This window comes from Panicum virgatum, chromosome 4N (genome assembly GCF_016808335.1).
Source record: "Panicum virgatum strain AP13 chromosome 4N, P.virgatum_v5, whole genome shotgun sequence".
NCBI lineage: Eukaryota > Viridiplantae > Streptophyta > Magnoliopsida > Poales > Poaceae > Panicum > Panicum virgatum.
In genome coordinates, this window is record NC_053148.1 from 32,784,062 (window position 1) to 32,809,050 (window position 24,989).

At 46.9% G+C, this 24,989-nt stretch overlaps 2 protein-coding genes and 1 pseudogene across 3 annotated transcripts; all 3 read right to left on the minus strand.

The window, feature by feature from the left end:
• Nucleotides 1-8,297: 8,297 nt before the first annotated feature.
• LOC120671318 (NAC domain-containing protein 75-like) lies at nucleotides 8,298-15,345 on the minus strand. Of its 2 annotated transcripts, none has more exons than XM_039951620.1 (6): nucleotides 14,964-15,345; nucleotides 14,664-14,847; nucleotides 13,348-13,904; nucleotides 11,714-11,998; nucleotides 11,478-11,579; nucleotides 8,298-9,126 (listed from the first exon to the last, which is right to left on the minus strand). In XM_039951620.1, the coding sequence occupies exons 1-6, from the start codon at nucleotides 15,105-15,107 to the stop codon at nucleotides 9,037-9,039; spliced, it is 1,362 nt and encodes a 453-aa protein (XP_039807554.1). In that variant the 5' UTR covers nucleotides 15,108-15,345; the 3' UTR covers nucleotides 8,298-9,036. The 2 variants fall into 2 exon arrangements, with proteins under 2 accessions (XP_039807554.1, XP_039807555.1); XM_039951621.1 differs by having other exon boundaries at nucleotides 11,717-11,998; nucleotides 14,964-15,344.
• A 3,181-nt stretch (nucleotides 15,346-18,526) lies between these two features.
• LOC120670386 (deSI-like protein At4g17486) lies at nucleotides 18,527-22,787 on the minus strand. Its single transcript, XM_039950472.1, has 4 exons — nucleotides 22,389-22,787; nucleotides 20,198-20,485; nucleotides 19,016-19,099; nucleotides 18,527-18,846 (listed from the first exon to the last, which is right to left on the minus strand). The coding sequence occupies exons 1-4, from the start codon at nucleotides 22,534-22,536 to the stop codon at nucleotides 18,731-18,733; spliced, it is 636 nt and encodes a 211-aa protein (XP_039806406.1). The 5' UTR covers nucleotides 22,537-22,787; the 3' UTR covers nucleotides 18,527-18,730.
• A 151-nt stretch (nucleotides 22,788-22,938) lies between these two features.
• Nucleotides 22,939-24,621, minus strand: LOC120670387 (annotated as a pseudogene).
• Between the last annotated feature and the right edge of the window lie 368 nt (nucleotides 24,622-24,989).

Sequence of the window (24,989 nt, forward strand, 5' to 3'; positions counted from 1 at the left end):
TGGCCCAGGCGGATGAATCTGATGACTCTGGCGAGGAGCAAGAAGTGGCCGTGGCAGAGTGGACTCGGGGGGCAAACCCTGTCCCGTGCAAGTGGGTCAAACAGCAGGGGCTTGTGAAGGGCTTCGACTTCGACGTGACCAAAGCAGAGCAGATATTTGATCTGCTCCTCAAAGAAAAATAGCTGAAGCTCCCAGAGAATCACAAGCTACCGATGGCACAAGAGCTGCAGGGAAGGTTGTACTGCAAATGGCACCACTCGTTCACTCATGCCACGGGTGAATGCAAGGAGTTGCGTCGTCAAATCCAATCGGCTATCGAGCAAGGCCGATTAATTCTGGCTCAACACATGATGAAGGTCGACACGAAGCCCTTCCCACAAGCCAACGTGGTAGAGTTGTCGGACTTCACTCCTACGAGCCAAAATTTTTCATTCCAGATCAACATGGCCGGGCCTGTGCGCCGTCGTGACGAGCAAAGGAGAGAGGCTGTTTCTGGCAAACGGCCCCAGGATCAAAATGAGCCAGGGCGACAGCATATCACTGAAGAGCAAGTACGTCACATCCGCAATCAGCTTCCAGCTTCCGATCGGCTTCTGGAAAAATATGAATATCAGCACAAGTTGCGTCGCCGATATCAATCGGAAGAAGAGGAGTACGAGTACCGCACAGGGAGGACGCTGGGAAGGCGCCAGGCTATACGCGACCACTGGCATTGCCCGTTCTTCAGGTACTGCTGGAATTCCGGCATGAGCCGATTGCCCACTATAGATAATTGTTTGGAGTGCAGGCCTCGGACACGCCAGTCAGGCGATACTTCGGTGTTTCGACGCTTGGGGCCCAAAGTGCGTTACAACGAACATGTTGAGCGGTCGACCAGGGGCGATTCCGAGCCAGAAGAAGAAGACAGGTACCATCGCCTGCGGTGGTGTCCTGACGGGCTTAATCGCTCGCAGAAGCACAGAGTGCAGCGCTTATGCAATCTGGAAGAGGCAGAAGCAAAGTACCTTGACGTGCTGAGGAAGGCGCGTCCGGATCTCGCGGAACAAGTCAAGCACCCGCGAAGGGTGGAAAGGCGCCCTCCAAGAAAAGAGTGGCGCCCCAAGCAGACAAAAGCCGATGAGAAGCCATCGGCTGATGTGAACATGGTGTTTGTGCTCCCATCAGAGTTCCGGGCAGCCCAACCGGAGGATTTGCCCGTTGCACAGTTGGATCTTGGCCCCCAGCCGATCATCTTCGAGAAGCCAAAGGAAAAAGCTACAAACATTTGAAGGGGCTGTATCTCAAGGGCTTCATCAACGGTAAACCCGTTAACAGGATGCTGGTTGACACCGGTGCTGCAGTCAACCTGATGCCATATTTGGTGCTGCGCCGGTTAGGGCGTTCTTCTGCCGACCTAATCAAGACCAATGTGATGCTCAATGACTTCAACAGACAACCATCAGAGGCAATGGGGGTTCTTAATGTGGAGTTAACAGTGGGTCGCAAGACGATCCCGACTTCGTTCTTCATCGTCAACAGCAAGAGTACATACACAGTATTGCTTGGGAGGGATTGGATTCACGCCAACTGTTGTATCCCTTCCACAATGCATCAGTATCTCATCCAATGGGATGGCGATGAAGTGGAGGTGGTCCGTGCAGATGACTCCAGCGAGGTCTCGCTTGCAGACATGAACGCCTGGGATGCGGAAGGGCAAGAGCCGATATCAGGGATCGCCCTGGAAGATTGTGATCGGATCGAAGCGACAAAAAACGGACTGAGGCTGGTCTTATCCACTGGCCTTACAGAGTAGACGCATCCTGGCATGCTACGGGGTGTAATAGAGATAGAGAGGCCGGTCCCAGCGATCGGCCCCAAAAAATAGAAAAATCCTATTTGGGGTCGGAATTGTTACATCAAGTACATACGATGGCCTGCTCTAGCAATTGGCCACTCATCGACTGTTTAGTTTCGGATAATAACGGAAGTATAGAAGCGGCCAGCCCGTGCGGTTGGCCAACTAATTTTTCTTGCCATCTCCCTGTGTTTGCCGCTGATCTTGTGGATAACGAAGACTCGCCTGCATTCGCAGCTGGTTTTTCAGACGATGGCAAGCTGGGATACGAGTTCACATCAGCTGATGATTTGGAAGAGGTTGACATCGGTCCTGGGGATAAGCCACGGCCGACATTTATCAGCAAGAAGTTGGATCCAGTCTTGCGTGAGGAGATGATTGCACTGCTGAAAGAGTACCGGGATTGTTTTGCATGGTATTATACCGAGATACCCGGTCTATACAGAAGCATCGTCGAGCATCGACTCCCGCTCAAGAAAGGGTTTCGGCCGTTGCAGCAACGAGCACGTCAGATAAAGGCTGAAGTCCTAGAAGAAGTAAAGAAAGAGGTGGAGAAGATGTTAGATGTTGGGTTCATCAGGCCGTGCCGGTATGCAGAATGGATCTCTAGCGTGGTACCGGTACAAAAGATGGATGGCCGATGGCGTGTCTGTGTCGATTTTAGAGATCTCAACAGAGCGACGCCGAAGGACGAGTACCCGATGCCTGTTGCAGAGACATTGATCAACGCAGTTGCCGGCCACAAAATGATGAGTTTTATGGACGGTAATGCCGGCTATAACCAGATCTTCATGGCCCCAGAGGACGTGAACAAGACCGCGTTCAGAGTACCAGGCACAGTCGGCTTGTTCAAATATTTAGTTATGACCTTTGGACTGAAAAATGCCGGTGCAACGTACCAACGTGCCATGAATTACATTTTTCATGATCTCATCGGCAAACTGGTAGAGATTTATATTGATGATGTCGTGGTCAAATCCAAATCGGCTGGGGGGCATCTAGAAGATCTGCGTCAAGTCTTGGAGCGGACTCGAAGGTTTGGGCTTAAAATGAACCCAAAGAAATGTGCCTTTGGAGTATCGGCCGGTCAATTTTTGGGATTCCTGGTGCACGAACGGGGAATCGAGATTGGCTTGAAGAGTCAAGAAGTTGTAAAAACGATGAAGCCGCCTACCACGAAGAAAGAGTTGCAGAAGCTCATTGGTAAAATTAATTTTGTCAGACGATTTATTTCTAATCTGTCTGGGCGCATCGAACTGTTCATGGGTTTAGTGAAGATCAAATCCGATGATGAGTTTCGCTGGGGGGCAGAACAGCAGCAAGTTTTCGATGAAATCAAAGAATATTTGTCAAAACCTCCAGTGTTGGTTCCTCCTCAGCAAGATACACCGTTCTACGTGTACCTATCCGTGGGTGACACTTCCATTGCTTCGGTGTTAGTCTAGAAGCACGACGGCCAGGAGAGGGTGGTTTTCTACCTCAGCAGGTGCATGTTAGATGCCGAGACCAGGTATCCTGAAATTGAGAAGCTTTGCCTTTGCTTATTCTTTACATGTACAAAGCTTCGTCATATTTTGCTCTCGGCGAAAACAATTGTCATATGCAAATCGGATGTCATAAAGCACATGCTCTCGGCTCCTGTCCTAAAAGGCCGGCTTGGAAAATGGATGTTCGCATTGTCAGAGTTCGATATCCGATATCAGCCTGCGAAAGCAGTCAAAGGACAGGCACTGGCGGATCTTGTTGCAGACAGGATCAGCACTGATATTGCTGCACTATTTATTCGTGCTTGGGCTATGTTTTTTGACGGATCGGCTTGTGATGATGGTGCAGTGTGGGAATTCTGTTGGTGTCGCCTCGAGGGGCGACTTACTCCTTCTCCATCAGGATGACTGCCCCATGCACCAATAATTTGGTGGAATATGAAGCCGTTCACAAAGGGATGGAACTACTCCTCGAAGCTGGTGCAGAAACAGTGGAAATATTTGGAGATTCAAAGCTGGTGATTTCTCAGCTCACAGAAGAATATAGATGTGAGAGCGAGGCTCTTTTTCCGATATGGATGCAATGCCGTGAGTTGATGTCACGATTCAGGTACATCAATTTCCACTGGATACGCAGGACTCTGAACAATGAAGCCAATGATTTGGCACATATGGCTTCTGGGTATAGGGAAACGGCCGACGGGGTCGATGTAGAGGTTCAGTTTTTAGAACCCGGAGACTGGAGAGCCGATATCTTCAATTACTTGAAGGATTCGGCTCGGGGAGCACCCAGAAGGATAAGACTCAAGGCCATGAAGTATGTTCTGATAGGGGATGACATGTTTTACATGACCTTGGAAGGACTACTGCTTAAATGTCTGGGACCTTTAGAGTCAAATCGGCTCTTGCATGAGGTTCATGAAAGAGCCTGAGGTACTCATCAATCGGCTCATAAGATGAAGTGGCTGATTAGGCGATCGGGTTATTACTGGCCCACTATGCTTGAAGATTGCTTCAAATATTACAAAGGATGTCAGGCATGTCAAAGGTTTGGCAAAATTCAGATAGTGCCAGCATCAGTAATGAATCCTATCATCAAACCGAGGCCATTCAGAGGTTGGGCCATGGACATGATTGGTCAGATCAACCCGTCGTCTAGCAAGGGTCACCAATGGGTCTTAGCTGCTACAGATTATTTCACAAAGTGGGTAGAGGCAGTGCTGTAAGGATCACCGGGGTGTCCGACCCTAGAGGGGGAGGGGGTGAATAGGGTCGCTAATCGCTTTTCTATCATAGGGCTCAATCTAATTGCATAAGATAAACCTAACACGTCCTACACATGCTAGTTATGACTAAGGTTTATCTATGCTACCCTCTACTAACCCCAAAAGACTTGCAACCTATAGCCAATCCTAATCAAACTAACTAGGAAAGTAAAGGTAAGCAAGAAAGAGTAAATGCGGAAACATAATGTGGTAAGTAAAGCGGTAAGGGAGAGGATATGCAAACTCCCGTGAAGACACCAAGACACATGATTTAACGTGGTTCGGTTAGGACACCAAAGTCCCTCCCTACGTCCACAGCCACTTGCTCACAAAGAACAAGTGTGATGCCGAGTCTCTTCGCTTGATCACCGTCTTGCCACGCCTCCAAGGCTCCCGACAAGCAAAGGCTAAGTGACGCCAAGTCACAAAGACGAGGTCACCGCCACCGTCTATCTCGAAGCGTCACCACGGCACCGTCTTCACTATCTTGGAGCTTTAACACCAAGTAGGGGCCTCCTTCCCCGCACAATGTGTCGTTGCCACTCCACACCAAGTCGGAGGGTCACACGACGAGTACACAAGGTGCTTGCCGCAGCAAGGCTTTCTCTCAAGCTAGTTCTCTCAAGAACTAAGCCTAAACAAGCACTAAGCACTCTCACAAGTGTGGTTAAGCCTATATGATGTACAATGAAACTCTATGGTGGTTGGAGATGATCTTTAGCTCTTGTATACTTCCTTGAACTCCAGCACCTTCAAATGACCTGGCCTTGGGGGTATATATAGGCAGCCCAAGTAAATGTAGCCGTTGGAGAAAAGCTGCCAGAAAACTGTGTAACGCCGGTTAATCCGACGTACCCCAAAAGCCATCATCGGTTCAACCGGTGTATGTAAACTGCTACTTGAAAAACTAGCCGTTAGCAAATAACCGGTGTATCGTCGGTTTAACCGATGCAATCAACCGGTGTATGTAAAATTAGCGTCGGTTTAACCGGTGATTGTAACTTCTTCACGTTCCTCCAAAAACCACCTCTCTGGACAACTGAACCGATGCAATTGACCGATGCATCGTCGGTTCAACCGGTGTATGTATTTTCTTCGATCTTCGTTTGGCAATGCACCGACGTATGTATTTTCTTCAACGTCGGTTAATCCGGTGAGTGTATCTTCAGTTTCCAGCTTCTGGACAATTACACCGGCGTGTGTCTTTTCCTTAACATCGGTTCAACCGGTGTATTGAATTTCTTCACAGTCTCTTCGATTCTTTAATTGAAGCAGCTTTACAGTTATTTGCTTTATTTATCAATATCCGGATAGATGCAGATCCAATCTGACACCGGGACTCGATCGGCTCCCTAAAGCCGATGCAAGAGTCGTCCCGGGGAGCCGACCACGGCTCGGACTTACGTTTCCACGTGTTTGTGTATGCAGGCTAATCGTTGCAAGCACGTTCGCACCTTCCTGATCGGGTATAGGTCAGGTGGCATGCCCTGCCTCTTCACAAGCCGCGGCGCATGCTGGAATTGCGGGCCGTCGACGAGGGAGCAGTGCCTGCCAGCGCCCCGGCAACCTCCCGGCTCTTCGTGTTGCCTGTCGCTGCTCGCCGATGGGTTTCGACTGACAACAAGAACACCACATTAGTCCCGGTTAGCAACTGCCTTTTATCCCGGTTTTACAACCGGGATTTAGTAGCCGGAACAAATGTGCCAAAACTTTTTGTCCCCGTACGTATACACCCGAGACAAATGTGATTTTTCGGAAACAAAAAAAAAGTCGCTCGTCTGCACACGTAGAGCCGCTCGGCTTGTCTACGCACGCATCTTTCCATTTCCATAAATTTCTCCAAAATAGCAATCACAAAATCAAATACAATCACAAATAAATTATTCACAACCACAAAAGATCCATTCACAAATCAATCCCAATCATATATACATATTTGAAAAGAAAAAAAAATAAGCCTGGCAAGGCTGCCGCCGGCTGCGCCGAGTGCACCGCCGGGACTGACCGCGCTGCCGGGGCTAGCCGGCCACGCCTCCCGCCAGAGCCGGCCAGATCCGGGGCGCGCCTCCCACCGGAGCCGGCCAGATCCGGGGTGCGCCTCCCGCCGGAGCCGGCCACGCCGGGGCTGCGCCTCCTGCGGCTCGCCGGGCCTCCTGCAGCTAGCTGGCCGCACCTCTTGCGGCTCGCCGGGCACCCGCCTGCGCCGCTGGCCCCGCCTGCGCCGGGTCTCCTATGGCTCGCCGAGCACCCACCCGCACGGCGGCTCGCTGGCCCCGCTGGCGGCGGCACCCGTGCTAAGGGAGGGAGGGAGAGGGAGGGAGAGGAAGCAGGCGGAGAGATCTGGAGGGAGAAGAGAAAGAGACAGATGAGAGAGAGGAGGTGAGCGGTGGAGATAAATAAATGTCGGATGCAGCTTTTGTCTCGGGTGGAGACTTCACCCGGGATAAATGGTCCTCTTTAGTCCCGGGTGGAGTCACCAACCGGGACTAAAACATTTGGTCCCGGCTGGTGACTCCACTCGGGATTAAAAATTACTTTTTAGTCCCGGGTGTAGTCATCAACCGGGATAAAAGATCTTTTTTTTTTATCTCTCACTGCCTCTAGACTTTAGAACCGGGACTAAAGACTTTATTTGTCCCGGTTTCAAACACAGCCGGGATAAATGTGTAGGATCAAAGCCCTGTTCTGTAGTAGTGCAATTATCACAAACATAAATGGTAGGGTTTTTTTAGTTCCTTAGCCAAAAAAAAAGTGGAGCTTAGTTTCTTAGCCCCTTTGCAATTGAACTTGTTTATCTGGACCAAAATCAAAATTCGTTTTGGTTATCATATAGCTGTTTCTGCAACCTCAGAAACAGCTATGATCACTACTGCAAATGTTCAACCATGTGGGGGCATCCACTGTGGCCTCCACACCGAGGGGTTCTAGCCTTTAGGGGTGTATTACAAGCGGAGTATATCTATGCGGGGGATGATGTGATGGTGGAGGCAGGGGAGCAAGGAGAACCATATATACATTATATTATTGGTGAATGCCTCTTTTCAAGTTTGAAATATTTTTTTAAAATTTTTTTTGGACGTCTTGCCTTTAATACCGGTTAGTCACGTGGTACTAATGAGAGTTTCCAACTGGTACTCAAAGCGCATTTTCCAGTAATAAATTCTCATATCGCAGTATAGTATGGAAGAATGTGAAAATGAAGTACAGTATCAGCATAACATGAGGTCCATGGACACTCATATGCTTCTCCCACTGCGCAAGCGGGGCAAAACAATTCTCTGCTAGCGTCGATTCTAACAGGATGCATGCGGAGAGTCCAAATAGACACATGCATGCAACTGAGATGAAGTTCTACCTAGAATGGGCCAGCCATGCATGGTCCAATCAAAATCTTTTACAAAAGGTAAAAGAGTGGAAAAAGAAAATATATAGGAGTAAGTGATGAGATCAAGCTTTTTCGTTTATAGTAGGAGACATGGCAAGCTTTTGTTCTTTTGCATGTGACAATCACAAAAGAATAAGTCCTCATGCACGTCACTAATAATGAGATTTTGGAACCTACTAAGATATTCCCTTGGAAAAGGAAGATTTTGAAACTAAAGTCATCACCTTACCTTGCTTTACAGTTCTATTGTCCATCGGGAATATTTCTTCAAAAAAAAATCACTTTTGAAAAAATTACAAAATGAATCATATAAAAACCGCAAAAAATGGTTTCAAATATAGAAACCTAAAATGCTTTACAATTGCATCCTGAATTTCATTCTTTTCCCAAAAGTAATTAGCCGCTTAAGTTGCTTAATTAGTATACAACAAAAGGAAAAAGAAAAGGAAAATGGTGTACCAATAGGCAAACAGGTACAATAAGAAATCAATGAATTGTATAACTGTATCAAACAGTTTGAGGGGGGTTGTTGAAGAAAAGCCAAGCCCAAGATGATCTATGATTGCTGTATAATGATTTTGCATCTCGATCACTGTGCGCAACCGACGGTTAACTGACCGTTCTCATGTGACGTCACCTTTGTTTTATGTCTCTTGCTTTCCTTTTCTGATTCTCCCTTTTGCTTTATCCTCCAATATCATCTTTGTCTCTTTAGACATGCATGTAAATTTGAGCACTCAAATGAAACTTCCATCCCGTTATCCAGACGCATAGGTTGAAGAGAGAGAGAGAGAGAGAGAGAGAGAGAGAGAGAGAGAGAGAGAGAGAGAGAGAGAGCTAAAAGCTGGGTTTGGATTTTGTTGTTATAACTTTGCCTTTCGTTTACTTCTTCGGAGCCAGGACTCCTGCTTTCAGTCTTGTAACCTATATGGTGTAGTACGATATATAGGGTGTATGTATGCTGATCACTATCATGGTAATAATGATGGTGTCAGGGTCTTGGTTTGCTTTTGGTTCCCTCTCGAAGGTTGGCTGCAACTCAAGGTGTGGTTGCAGGTTGTTGCTCGTCTACCCATGATGATCCTGGCTGTCAGATGGCCAGAAGGATGGGTACTGCCAGTCACTGCTCTCCTTGTTACCACCTGAACCTGATGCTTCCTGAACGAAAAAAATGAAGAGGTGGAAAATTAGAAATGATGGTATATGGAAGGTTCAAATAATAGAAAAAAGTTAAAAGGAGCTAAATTGACTTTATGGCCTTTTGTTTTTAAAAGTAACATCTCACTACTAGAAACGATGCCTTAGGCACCGGTTGAAGAGGTGCTTAGGCACCGGTTTTACAACCGGTACCCCCAAACCGAGACCATTGGCATCAGTCTAGGACACCGGGTTTTTCACCCGGTGCCTTAGATATCAATTGGTACCGGTTGGAAAGACCAACCAGTACCAAAGTATTTTTGGCAAAAAAAAAGCAGGCATCCTGCTGCAGGCGCTCGGCCCCGAGCTCTTGCTGCCGGCGCTCGGGCCCGGAGCTTCGCCTCGTCGCCGTCGCCGATCCTGCTGCCGCGCTCCGAGCCGCTCCTGCTGCCGCGCTCGGGCCCGGAGCTCCGCCGCCGAGATCCGCCCTCCTCCCTTGGCCGCCGAGATCCGCCCTCCTCCCTTGGCCGCCGAGATCCGCCCTCCTCCCTTGACCGCCGAGATCCGCCCTCCTCCCTTGGCTGTCGCCACTCCTGCTGCCGCGCTCGGGCCCGCTCCTCCCTTGGCCGTCGCCGCTCCTACTGCCACGCTCTGAGCCGCTCGTGGCCGCCGCTCCTGCTGCCGTGCTCGGGCCCGGAGCTCCGCTGCCGAGATCCGCCCTCCTCCCTTGGCCGCCGATATCCGCCCTCCTCCCTTGGCCGTCGCCGCTCCTGCTGCCGCGCTCGGGCCCGCTCCTCCCTTGGCCGCCGCGGTGGCCACGCGCACGCTCCTCACGCCCCATGGCAGCGGTGGCGGCGGCCGGCTCCCGAGCGCCGCTCCCACGCCTCCCACGCCTTGAGGTGCGACACGACCCAGAGGAGGACCCGGTCGGGGAGGCCGCCGAGACGGTCGCTGCCAACGGGCGCGCCCTGCGCTTCTGCGCCGAACGGGCTACATGCACCACGGCGGCAGGTGGATGCGGCCGTGCACGAAGAGGTCGTCGGCCGTGCGCGGAGGGAGCTGGGGAGGCCCGCCGCTCCGCCGTCGGGGGTAGGCCGCTCCTCGGCCCTGCCCCTCCACCGCCGGCCCGCGCGCGGCGGCGAACTCCAGGAGGCGGCGCGGGTGCTCGCCGGTGCAGGGAGAAGGGGAGGGCCCGGAGCAAGGAGGGGCGGCGTGCGTGGGAGAGAAAGAGAGGAAGGAGAGAGAGTGACCGGGGGGAGAGTGAGAGCTCATCAGGTGCCAACAATGAGAGACTTTAAAATATCGTGAGTTGGGAGCTCAGGTACCTAACACATGCATTGGCACCGGGTCATGTCTTTACCCGGTGCTAATGTCTGCTCTAAAGGCACCGGGTCGTGCCATTACCCGGTGCCATTCATGCATAGGCTAATCGGAACCGGCTCATGGTATTAACCGGTACCTTTGATATTCAATTGGTACCGGTTTCTGACGCGGCGCAACTTTCCGGCGCTTGACACAGGCCAAAAGTACCGGCTGTTATTACAACCGGTACCAATGTCTAGTATCAGTACCGGTTGCAACATGAGCTGGTACTTTTGGCCTGGACCTTTTGCTTGTTTTCCAGTAGTGTCTATATGATGCATTTGCCTTCCTCAAATCTATACCTATTTCTAAAGCAAGTAATATTTCCACCTAAATTTTTGATTTGGTCCGTCTTCTGTCATTGAAAGGTGGATCTTAGTCCATCCCGTATGTGAGTTGGACTAGCCTTTCGTCAATCGGAATTCTAATTGGAGCCCGAACAAATCAATCGGAATAATAATCAGACTTTGGACTACCAATGTCTCGCATGATCACAACACGGCCTTACACGGAGTGAATGAGCACAAAATTGGAGATATTATTTTGTTAGTGATATTATGTAGATCTATTATACTACTCGTAGCAACGCACGGGCACTATATAGTTATACATAATAAGACTATTTCTGGTAGTAGTAAATTGACTTATTGATGTTTGTGCTCGATCTATTTTAGTTTTGACTAAAATTTTCTTTATAGTATCTTATGCTTAAAAAATGTGACGTTTTGGAATTTGAAATTCCCTAAATGCGTCACGGTTGTACATTATTGGGTAGCTAAAGACTAAAACATTTTAATATGTGTATCTTAAAACATTGCATTTACGGCCTGACAGTAGTATATATCTAAATTTAATTAGGATAACTTGCCTGCTATTTATCATTTCATGGAGTTGGCTAGTTTCATATATAGTTAATAGGTGTTGGACGAACAACAAAAAAAGCATCAGCAACAAGAATAAACAAATAATGTACGTGTAGTATTCTAGTACAAGTTTTGAACAATGCTTACCCCTCTTCTGGACCTCCTGGAAGTGCATCCCATGATCACCTCTTCGAGCCCAGAAGTTGACCGACCGTCAAAATTTCTAGATTGGTGTGGCTGCTCATCCTCCTAATTCATTTTATCAAATATCAAACCAAACAGTAACATTAATATTTATAAACAAAAAATAGATCACATATAAAAAATTTGTAATATTGATCATGCAAAGTATATTATACCGATCATCGATTAATAGGTACTACTACCTGCTGATGATGACGGTAACTCGCAGAATGGTCATATGGCTCCTGGTGTTGAAGTATGACTGAACCGTGGTGAACCATCGGTGACGAGGAGATCATGGTGGTTATAGGCTCTGCTGGTGTGCTAATCTGAAATGCTGCCGCAGCTGCAGCCATGCGCTGTTGCTCCTGGTTGGGGTATCGATGCTGATGAAGATTATGCTCCTGGTGAAGGTGAAGATGGCCTGTATGCACTTCCTCGTCAGCCCTGCTAGCAGGAACCTGAACTGATGTTCCCACGTCCACCTGTGTATACGCACACGATAATTACTTGCAAAGTGTAATCAGTAGTTTGTAAGTATTGTTTGCAATATAAAGTCTCACTACAAAGTCAACTAGCTAGGTAACAAAATCAGATAAAATTACCAAACACTTTACCGGTAACAATTTAAAGGCGCTCAAACATTTTTTTAGAAAAACTTTAAAAATTTGTGAGATAATAAAATTAAAAATATTTTTCAAGTAAATGAAAGTCTATATATATATATATTACTGTTTGTGGAAGTGTTTTTCACGATTAATGCAGTGATACTACTTAATTTTATGGTTAATCTATATACATTTCTACGTATAGGCAAAAAAAAAAACAATTGGTTGGGCATTTGATCACTTAGCCATTCAACGGCTTCTACCATTAATTATAATATTAGTTAATGTAATGAACAACTGTTTATTAGACATTGGTAGTTAGGGAAGGTGACCCAATTAGGAAAGTAGATTACATGGTGATAGTGAGCTAATTTCGGGGATGTTCTGGTCTCATCATATAATCTCAGTTCAGGATTTTCGCTTTTTGAACAAAAATAATGCCACCCTACAGCTTGAAACATGCAGATTGGATACTTGTATAAAGCTGTCTAGTCATCTTTCTTCTTATTTCAACATAATAAATCACATGAAAACAATAGGTTACTTCTGCATTGCATGTTGGTCGGAGACACCAATCAATTTTTGGTAAGAGCTCAGGCCTCAATCCTATCTAGTACTTGCATTTCTGCAGCATTTTTTCTCACTCTACCATTCATTGATCAGACTAAGCCGACGATACACCCTCCCAAACAAGAACGTCACAATCTATTATTCCTACCACAACATTTCAGCCAACAGGAAAAAGTAACCCGGCCTTCATGGACAAGTTAAGAAACTTATTAACATTGAAAATCATTAAATGCATACTAAACGTTGACAAGTTGTAACAATAATTAATCAACAGAAGAATATATGTAGGCACAAGTTTTATAGGACATTATCGTATTTACTATTCAAGATTAATGTGGGCGTTATTTTGTGATGTCCAAATAATAATCCCCTCTTAATTGTCAAAGACCACATTGTATATACCTTATTAACACACTGTAAATGACTTAAACACCGAACTAGTACAGAGACGACCCGACAAACATAGAACAAGGCGGTTACCGGTAACCGCCATGTGGTTGGTATGTGGGCCTGCTCACTAGCTAATCACTTCTCTCTTTTATAAATTGTTAAAGCTGCCCTTGTTATGCTAGGAAAAGAACCCAACCAAATAGGACTAGTGAGCTAGCTATAGTGGAGTATCTAAATCCCTGAGCTACTTAATAAATTAGACTCACCTCCTCAAAGCTGCTCCTGAACTGCGCGAAGTTGAACTCGTCAATGCCAGTGGCGCCGTGGAACACACCGCCGTCGCTGACATCGGGCGGGGCGACCACGGCATCCGCCGCCGGGTCAGCAGCTCCATCCACGGTGTCGGAGGAGGCGGGGGCGGCAGGTTCCGCCGCGGCGCCGCACTGCCTCGGCTGCGTCTGGTAGAAGATCTTGGACACGACGAGCTCGCCCTCGCGCTCCTCCTCGTTCTCACCGAGGTGGTACTGGTGCATCACCCAGTTGGTCTTCTCCGGCCTGCGGTGCTTGCCGAAGTTGGTGTAGAGCACCAGGATCTTCTTGCACCCCCGCTGCCGGCCGGCGACCACCACCGGCCGCGTCTTGCCGGTCTTGTGCCACCGCGTCTCGCTCCGCTGCTGCTGCTGCTGCTGCTGCGCGGCCGGGGCGGAGGACGACGAGGCGTCGGCAGCCGGCGGCTGGATCTTGCGGCGCTTGCGCGTGCCGGTGGTGTAGGCCTTGGACGGCCGGTGGAAGAAGTGCCTGCTCAGGCCGTCCTTGGTCAAACCTGCATGGCCGATCGGCCATGGATACATCGACATCAGCTAGCATGTAGGTGCATATGCCTAGACCTGGTTGGAGTGTCAGAGCTGGCCAACAAATGTCTGTTTGGTTGTTTCACTTTGGGACGGGGGAGAAGAGAGAAGGGTGATATGATGATGCAAGCAGCCATAGGCTGTTGGAGGATATAACAACCTTGAGAGGATGACAAAACCTAACTTTGGAAGATAGGGGCAGATCTCATGTCACGTTTCATTCTAGAGAGAGGGAGAGGAGCTAGCGTGAGAGATGTGCTACAAAAGATCATAATATAATTAATTCTCATAAATGTTGTACATGCAAATACAGTGCTAGAAGATTTAGATGTGCAACATCTTTTTCTTTAGTGCATGAACTGCAAATCTACACCATTAATGGTGCTTTAAAAATAAGAATTATACACGTTACATGAATAAAAATTATACGCATATCACGAACCATTAATTAGATGAAATGAAGAAATATCAAAGAGAAAACAGTACATGGAGACAGAGAGAGAACTGAAACTACTGTAAATAGAAATGGGAAAACAAACAGAAAGTGCAAAAATACAAAACAAAAGTAATGTATATATCCAAAAAAGAAGAGGAGGGAAATTCTTTCAAGAAAGAGATGGGTGAACAAGAGAACCCCCTCTTGAAGAAATTTGAAACGCACAAATCACATATGCCCAGAGAGAGAGAATCCATATGGAATTCTGGTGATCAGGTTAACTAAATTAATTCACCTGGCAGTTTCTCAGGATGGGTGTAGCAGATGCCATCCTCCCCCTCAATGGTGTGTATGAACTCGTCGATCAGCGGGTGCGACGGCGCCGCCGTGGAACCAGGCCGGACCTTCGCCTGCAGGTGCTCGATCAGCTCCTGGTCCGTCGGGTCGAATTTCACCCCGGCCGGCAGACCCACCCAGTCCTACATATGCATGCATCGTCTTCGTCACACAACAATAACGCTCCCCAAAATCAACAACAAAACCTAACAAAGTTGTCGCCGGATTGGACGTTGCTTGTGAAGTGATGATAACATACCAGTTTTCGGTCGATCTTGTGGCCACACTGGGGGCAGCAGGTCGAGTCCGAGATGTACTTCCCGTACTCCTCAATCCTCAAGCCGATGAGCCGGTGGCCGCCACTGCCTCCGCTTCCTGCTCCTGCCGCTGCTGCACCATCCATGGCTGTTGCCTGAAGTTCTCCTTGCTGCCAATAAGAGCTGCACCCTTACCTTCTCAACAAGTGCATGATCACATGCATGCAAGGATTGCACGGGGCTGGAGGGATAGAGTAGTAGTGCACCGGTGGTGCCGGAGGCCGGAGCGGAGAGAGAGGAAAGAGAAGAAGAGGAGGAAGGAGAAGGGGGCCGGGGTTATGAGGAAGAGCAATTAATAAAGATTTGGAGACAGGAATTCCATGTGTTGATAGCTTTAACTGAAGCGATAGAGAGAGAAAGGGGAAAAGGTTACCCATGTACACACGAAACACCTTTGGACACACGCTAGACCAAGCTGTCCCTCCCTCCGTCCACCTCTATCTCGTCTGCAAAGAGAAGAGTTGAGATCGAGAGGGGGCCTCTCACCATTTCTACTATTCGTAAGGGCTACAAATAATAGTTGCGATATGACGAGGACACAATATTGTTCAAATATATACTCACAAGTCACAATTATCAATAATAATAGAGCCTAGTGTACGAAGGCAATATGTAAAAAGCGATCGAATTCTAATAGTGACAAGGTTTTTAGTAGTACTGAATAAATGGTGATACGATATGGTGTTATTTAGGTCGTATAAAGTATATGAAGAGATATCGCGTGTTAGTTTATCGGGTATTTCGGCGGTGTTAATTGTAGCATGCAAATACAAAGAAATATCGCACATATCACGAGATATCATCAGTTTTAATTGTAGCGTATAAAATATGAAGAATATCGCACATATGGTGATTTATCATGATATATCATCAGTTTTAATTTAGAGTATAAAATATGAAGAAATATCGCACATATGGTGATTTATCATGATATATCATCAGTTTTAATTGTAGAGTATATAATATGAAGAAATATCGCACATATGGTGATTTATCATGATGTATCATCATTTTTAATTGCAGCATGCATTATATGATATATTGCATACATGGTGATTTATCATGATATATCAGTTTTAATTGTAGTGTGTAATATATGAAAAAATTACTGTGTAAGGTGGCAATCAGTTTTAATTGCAGCATGCAAAATAAGAAATATCGCATACATGGTGATTTATCATGATATATCAGTTTTAGTTGTAGTGTGTAAAATATGAAAAAAAATATTGTGTAAGGTGGCATACTATGGTTTATTGTGTGAAATGCCAATATATCGTGTGACTAGCTTGCGTGCTATATCGCAAATATATCATCTCATTGGGTTGGTTTTGTAAAAAGATCTTGGCCCACAACATTAAGCCCACTGCAACAATCCATGCATGTTAACTTTGCCAATTCCTGTTCAATTTTCAACTCTATTCAAGCATGAAATTAAATTAATACTCCATGTTATTGTTATGGCTGAAATTTAAGTTTGCCCATGCATGGACATTCTGTAGGAGTAATTATTGTACTTCGAAAATTTTGACAAAAGATGACGCTACATATTATTTTACCCCAACTCCAAAATGCCATTATTTGTTGTTACAGCCATATCATACTCATTTTGTAGATATACAATTATTGCGATATACTGATATGTTTGCAAAGAGTAAAAGTTGACAAATGTATATGGCGCTATAGTATGACAAAAGGTTATGGGTTCGCTAATTTTAGGACATATTAATTAAAGACCACTACAATATATTTATTAAGAAAATTACCGTGTTGTGTACAATTTGTTATTGTATTGTAACGGCAACTATATATGGGCACATCAATTTCAACTCATCAGTTGGATATTGATAATAATAAAGGTGTCTATGATAACATTATCAATGTCAAGATTTGACAATACATGTTCTTGGTTGTTCATAGAGATAGGCTGATAGGTGTGCATGTTTGTGTTTTAAGGGGTGATGAGTATCTTTTTTTTTGGTTGGGAGGGTTGTATAGCTTGCTTGGCACTAGGATATACATTTTTTCGGGAATGTGCCTGAGCACGTATTTCATTAAGGAAAATGAAGAGCAGAAAATACAAATACAGAACAGGACATACATATATACATCCATGATGACACTAATGGTTGAGCATGTGTGGCTTGCTCTAGGGATTTGGTTGGCAAGAAGGCAGCAAAAGCCAAATGAAGAAAACGACACATGACAACTACGAAAGGAGCTCAATCGGGCAAGAATAGTTTTAGATTTTACTAAATCTTCCCTTTTATTTCCTTGAATAAGGTTTCAAAAACATCGAAACTGAACCCTCATAAAACATGGGGATTCTGCTTCAGTGTGGACAAGAAAATTGGTGATTAATTGTCCTAGCTCCCATAAACTATTTTTTGCTGTTTCCCCGAACTAAAGCCCATTTGCACGAGATAAGTTCTAATTGTGTCATATCTCGAATGGATACACAACTGGTGTATGACGTTATTACTACGAGCCTGTGCAAATATGTCATATGTCACTTTAATGTGTGGCGCGGGCACGCGTGTGTAATTATTATTAATTGTTGCCAAGCAACCATTAAACACTAACAAGTTCATAGTGGAATACATTTGCATATTTGGCCATCGCAATTTTGTGGCAGCTGAATTGACTTCTATCTTGCCTGGACCAGTCAATCTGTCCAGGAATTGATTTGATAGCGGGATACCTCAAGAGGAATAAGAAAAAAAAATCTATGGTGTCCAACAACATTTGACATTTGACAGATTACACAATGCAACGCGTGTTGGTCCAAGAGTTTGACATGTTGCTCTCTGAGGGTTCGACAGTGTGGATGCAGATGAGTGCAGGGTTCTTGTCATGGTTAGTGTGGGTGGGAAGGGCAGCTGCACCCTCCTAAGATCACCTGATGAATTACAGAGATGCAAAATAAGAGTTGGCCACCACATGTAGCAGCCCTCAACTACTTTTGCGTTCTACTTCTACCTCTCAGCGACCTCAGACATGGGATTAAACTGAACTGGCATGGTAAACTACTGGTAGGTGCAGATGCTTAGTTCCTAGAAGCTGAACCAACAGGGTAAAAACATAACATGGTAGAACACAACAGGAGTCAGGAGGATTTCAACTTCAACGCAATGTGACTAAACTTTTGACCTCAGAACTCTGAGGATGACATGACAATCTGAAATAATGAATGATAATGAAAGCTAAAAAGTTGCAACAAAATCTGACCTATTCAGAATTCAATGTGTACCATACCTCAAGAAGATCGTCCCTACAGCATGACAACTATCTAATATCTTTTCTGAAGAAACCTAGACACAAGCCCACACCCATGGGCGTATTGTGCGATTGCCAATCACCCATCTGCGCTCCTTTACAGCAGGAGCGTTCGAAGGACCATGGGAATCCCATATACGTGGAAGTACTGACGACCCAATACAAAGTAAGATCCCACGCAAGCTGTGAATCTTATAGACAATCTAAAAAGGGCAGTGTAAATTACATGTTGTGCAGGTGAACGAATGAACTGAATCATGAATATGGACAAGTCACTGGATGTATTCAAAATTTCAGAACAGAACTGAAAGAGACCATTACATTTTTTAGAACACAGAAATTACAATGTACAATAATGGATGAGAAGCTGCACATCGAGTTACGAAACCCATTACATTTTAGAATACAGAACTCACTGCAGGGTTCCAGCAGACATTCATCTGTGGACTTCTTTTACAATTGCATCTTCACCAACTGAAGACGTTGGAAGCAGGTGTTTGTCTTCCAAGTCATCTTCATCGAAGTTATCATTGCTGGTCGTGTGGGAATCATCTAAAAGTCAAGGAAAGCAATAAGACATACATACATGTCACTGGATAACATTAGGATGTGAAGACACCAGAATGGACAACAGTAAAGCATAAATACATGTCATATGCAGCATAATAAACTACTAGCTGTAACAAATAGCCAAATAGGAGCTAGGAACATCTATGTGTACCTGAGAAACGACAGTCTGCAAGGTTCTTTGTCTCAGTTGACTCAAGACGCATGCTTTCTGGTAGAAGGCAATTGAAAAAGGCCCCTGAAAAAAAATTGGATTATCCTCCAGTGTAAAATAAGCATGACAGAATGTAAAATAAGTACACGTTTTCATACAAACAAGATGTAGCTATGTGTTTCATTTTGTCAGTAACCTGGTTGCAACCAAAAATACTATTCAAAGAATGGAAGATATTGGAGTCAAATATCCTGGCTTATAGTTAGTTGTTTTTCAAGTTTTCTCCTGGGGCCTCACATGCCCCATGAGGTAAAACCTGGTGCCTGGTCAACATTCATTATCAGATTCTGGCCAAGACTCATAAGCAGTGTATTGTAGGGGCAAAGGATAAGTAGTTATCAATGATCACAATTGATCCTGTATGTGTTTCAGTGTATTCCTTCAAAAATTGGAAACTTGTCTTTTCTGCTTGCATAGGTGCAGAATGTGAATGGTTGAACAATATGAATCCAGAATGGACTCAGAAAATGTGCATACGATACACTAAATAAGGTTAATACCGATGACTCAATAGCATGTTGATCATGTATAATGTATTTGCAGAGTAGCTTATATCATAAGTTGCGTCAAAAGCAATGGCAGAGAATTCCATACTAATGTAGGAGCTCTAATAAACATTTTTTATTTTGATTATTCAATAGTGTTGTTGCCGTAATGCCAATCAGTACTTAATTCTGTGTCTCATCATCACCCTTTGAATAATCCTTGTACTCTGTGTAGCCATCACTCTTTCTCTACATGTTAACAACTTCCTCCCCTACCTGAGCGCTAAAACAATCCCTAACCTGCAACAGTGCTACCAGCATCTTCATCTGCAACTTACTCCCATCGCTACATGATATCAGATACTACTGCTCCATCCATTTCCCTACAGCTTGAGCATGCTTATCTTCATCTGCAGAAGAAGATGGGCATCATCTTCTACAGTGTAGTATGATCATCTTCTCCCATCTATAGTTTGATAACTTGAATTCTTAATTTATAGTCAGGATAAGCCCATTGTTAGAAGTCCAGATACTAACTTGATACAACAAAGTGATAATGCGATATACTTCTTAGCAGTAATACAATCACTAGAAACTTTCAGAGATGATAATTTACAAGGAGCACATTTTTTATTACCTAGCCTTGCAAGTCGATTGACCCAACCAGGAATTGATTTTCCTGTCAATCTGGTGCTAAGATCATCTGTGAAGTGGTTACAGTTCTTCGAAATGAGGTGGTAAGTATCTCCATGATATTCTGAGGCCATCCTCTGAATGAATTCTCGAAATTCCATGGGACTAAGACTTGTGCGGCCAATGAAAACTGTACATCGGTATATGAACCCTGGGCAGTTCTTCGGTTCCACCTCAAAGACCCCACTTGATGGGTAATCATGTGCTCCAAAACTGTACTCCGATCCATGGACTGTTCAAGGCAAAGTAACATAAACATAAACAATTTGGACACTTGGATGGAATAAATGCATATGGACCAAATGTTCTAAATATAGCATGAAAGGATTCATCAAGTTTTGATCATCACCCTAAAACAATGACAATAGCATCACAGTATACATGCATATTCAGGGAACTTTGCACAGTAATCCCTCAACAAAAGAAAGAGAATTTGATCAGGCACTCTAAATTACCCATCCATAACAGATCATTAAGTGCTCCGCAAATTTAGCACTCCAACCTTGGATATGCAAAATCGGTAAAGAGAACAAAACTTACCAAGATAGTTACTGATCTATCTTTTTTAAAAGAATGTTGAGTTGGTTGATAGAGAAAGCAAAACAAAAATATTTTTTTATGGGATAAAATTAGCTACAGGAATAAAATTTATATTGGATTACAGGTAGTAACACTGATAGGGTGGTAACCTTTTCATGAACTTGAAACAATCAAAGTTTATATGAAAACATTACCTTGGAGCATGTCAGCAGGTAGTGTTTTTCTTACGAAATGATGTGCATGTCATGGAACCTGAACTCCTGAAGTTTCAACTAATTCATCATGAATCCTAAAGGGCACTTTCAATATTATATGGATCTATTGACAACCCAGCACTAGCAGGGGTCCAGTTACAACAAAAAGTTTAGGTGGGTTATTTACCATGCTAAGTTGCTAACCACTAGGGTCCACTAACCACCAAAAAAAGTTTCTGTAAATTTCAAAGGACCACACTAGAGTTTAAAACTATCGGAAAACAACACATTTAAGCTACACTTTCTGATTGCATTTCTACATAATGTTGTGTAATGTCGTGCAAAACTACACTTCAAGTATTTCTTTGATCGCAAAACTACACCTTTAAGCATTTCCTTCATCTCTGACATTAGGTCACTGGTCAGCTCACAAAGGTGAAGAGACAGTGATAAAATGTTCGGTTTTGTGGAAGCATTAAATATAACTTTGGTTCAAATAGAATTTTGATTCTTTAAAGTCTTAACTTTAAAAGTGTGGTTGCCCTTTGTGATAGCTTAGTAAAAAGAAAAATGCGACCGGGGAGGGAAGACACCCCCACCAAATTTCATTAAGAGGAAGCAAACTGGCTTCCGGTCGAGAAAAAACCCCCTGAACCCTGGCTCCGCCAGCGAGGGCGATTTTTATTGTGCAGCACCCAAGATTCAAGCGCTGGGAGGGTGGCACCTCTACTGGATGCTCTACCACTGAGCTACAAGCTCATCTGCGTGCTAGCTTAGTACAGCTTGTGAAATCTATTTTTTCTAATATGCAAAGTTTTAACTCTAAAAGGATTATCACACAGCACATTCAAAAGAATGTTTCTATAATAACCATATAAGTAATCTAACAAAGAAACAAATTTGTTCAAAAGAAGTGATAAAGTGCTACCAAGGAACTTCCATAATTAAGTGAAACGGGCACCTTCAAGAAACAAACAAAATTAATCTTGTATCGTGCTATCTTCAAAGAAGCAATTGATATGTCCAGTCTAAGCCTTCATGTATAATCCTAGCTCTATTTTGAGATTACACATCATTTACAAAGACCATCAGATGCCATACAGGATGGATTCCCAACATTCTTATTCCGATAATACCAGCACGTCGTCTAGCTCACGTCTCGATTAGAATCTTAACATGGAGAAACTTTCTCCATTGTCAATTCAAGTAATTATCAAAACCGAATCGAAGATCCTGCTGATTGCTAAGAGAAACTCGCTTCTTCATGGAATAAAAGCACGAGTTCCAATAAAACAGAATCTAATTGTGAATTCAAAAGAACAGTATGACCTACAGACCCATTCCTCTCGGAACCGAACAATCCCCTCCGAAATGGATCGCCATTTCGGACCTGGCGCTCACCTTCGACGGCGGAGTGGAAGATCCCGAGCCCGCACCAGTGGAGGTAGTTGTTGATCGGCGTCAGGTCGTACACGTTGAGCATCACCGGGTACGTCACCGCCCCCGCCGCATCCCCGACCGCCGCGCTGCCGGAAACCGCCCCGCCCATCGGCCCCGGCCGAGCCTCCCCGCTTCCACCCCGCCCGCGGAGATCTCTCCCGCACCTCGTCCAACGGGGACCGACCGACTGCGCGCGCAGCCGCCGGCGGCGGCTCCTCGAGGCGGGATCCCGAGGGGCGCGTGATGGAGATGGAGCAAGGCAAGAGAGGTGGATGAAGACGACGAGTCGACACGGCGACGAACGGGGAGCGCGTCCCGGAATACTTTTCTCACGGTAGTGAGCCTGTCTGCACTCGTGTACTCTAAATCCATCCTCTACAAAAAAAATATTCTTTCTAGTCAACGAGTCTCTCCTCTATATACAGTTTTTCCGTACCAATCCATTCTCTATATCTCTCCTCTCCTCTGTCCCAACAACCAGCTGCGAGCCCCGCACGTCACATTTTTTATCTCTTTTTACCGGAGTTTTTACATTTTTACCATTATAACGAATTGCACTCATCAGATTGTCATCCTTAGAATGCCACCTACATCTATAGCAGCAGTGAGAAATTTAACTTACATATTTGCCACTTTTGCGCATGTGGCAGCCGCGGTGGCATGCCACGCGAGCGCCGAGTTAGCAGGGCCCCTACGCCGTGTTCCCGACGTTACTGGGCGCTGGGCCCAACCTGCCGCCGCTAACCCTATGCCGTTTGGCCCCCTCCCCTCTGTCGCGTTCTTCTTCTTCCTCCAGATGCCCACCCGACCTTCTTCCCCAACCGACCCGAGCCACCGCCACCTCCAGATGCCCACCCCCGTCCCTGCACCGTGGGTAACAAAGGCGTGAATCTTTGTTCTCGGTCAGTCAATTTTACTTCCACTAACGGCATCTATCCTAAAATCGAGCCAATTCAAGCTATAATATGTACAACTGCGACAGTAATCAACAATGGAAACGAAGCAAAGCAGTAATCCGTGAGCAAGAACTCACGCTTTGGTGGCGGCGTAGATGGTGTACATCGGATCAGAGGGTATGACGGAGGCGGAGCCGGAGCCGATGTTGACGATGGCGCCGCGCTTCCTCTCGACCATGCCGGGGAGCACGGCGTGGGTGACCCGCGTGACGCCCTCGACGTTGATACTGATCAGGCTGCACATCAGTTCCTCGTCCACCTCGTGGAAATAGCGCGCGTACGGGTAGGCACCTTGAGCACCTTGACACCTGCGGCGAGCCCCTCAGCAGCGAAGTCGAGCACAAAGGTGCGCACCTCGGGGGACCTTGGGGTGCTTGGCCTTGATCTCGGCGGCCACGGCGGCCAGCTTCTCCGGGTTTCCACATCCGGTCAGGCCACCCTCCGCTCCCGTGCCCGCAGCAACGCCCGCTGTGCTCTGCTCGCTCGCCGCCCTCGCCCTCGGGTCCGGCCGCCGCCGGGAGCTCCGCCGCCTGGAGCCGGAGCCGAACCTCCATCGCGCGGGCCTTCGCTCCGGTCATCCCTGCCCGCCTCCCATGCTCGCGCTCGCCCGCCGCACTCGAGGATGGACGCCGAGCTCCAGAGCGCGAGCACGGCCGCGGCCGCCGCCACGCCGGCGGCGAACACGACCGCGTCGCGCGCGCGTGCCCCACCAGCTCCGGCCATGGAGGGAGGGAGAAGGGAGCCGGTGTGGGGAGAGGAAGCACGAGGGAGGAGGCCGAGCGCGGCCGCGGCCGATGCCATCGGTGGCGCTGGTGACGACGGCCGAGGCGCTGTAGCGGCGGCGGAGGGGCTGGCCGGGGCGGAGGAACCTGGCGTAGACCCAGAGCGCGAGGCGGATGGCGGCGCGGACGGCCATGAGTAGGCCCACGGCGGCCAGCGCCAGCGCCGAGGCGGGCTGCGCGCAGAGAAACTCGACGTGGGCGCACGTGCCGGCCATGGCGTCGCCAGATTCGGGGTGCTGGGGAGCGAGCGACTTGATGCGATGGCGTCACCGGGCATGAGCAGGTTGGGCCCAGCGCGCAGTAACGGCGGGAGCACGGCGTAGGGGTCCTGCTGACTCGGCGCTCACGTGGTATGCCACCGTGGCTGCCACATGCACAGAAGTGGCAAATATGTAAGTTAAATTTCTCACTGCTGCTATAGATGTAGGTGACATTCTAAGGATGACAATCTGATGAGTGCAATTCGTTATAATGGTAAAAATGTAAAAGCCCCCTTTTTACCCCCCGCCCCCTTCTCCCTCCCACCATCTCTCCCCACTCCACCTCGAGCACGTCGGCGCCTACATCCGCCCCCCGACCGCCGGTCGCTCTGCTCCTACCCACGGCGGCGGGCGCCCGAGACGGCGGTCCCGGCGGCTCCCTCCCCCCCGGCACATCCCCCCCAACCCCCGGCAGCTCCCTCCCCGGCGGCCCTCTGCACGCCGGCACGCGCGCGACACGGCGGCGGGCGCCCGGGACGGCGGTCCCGGCGGTTCCGTCCCCCCGGCGCGCGGGAGCAAGGCCGCCGGTGTGCGTCCTCGGCTCGCCGCCGCACCCTCGCTACA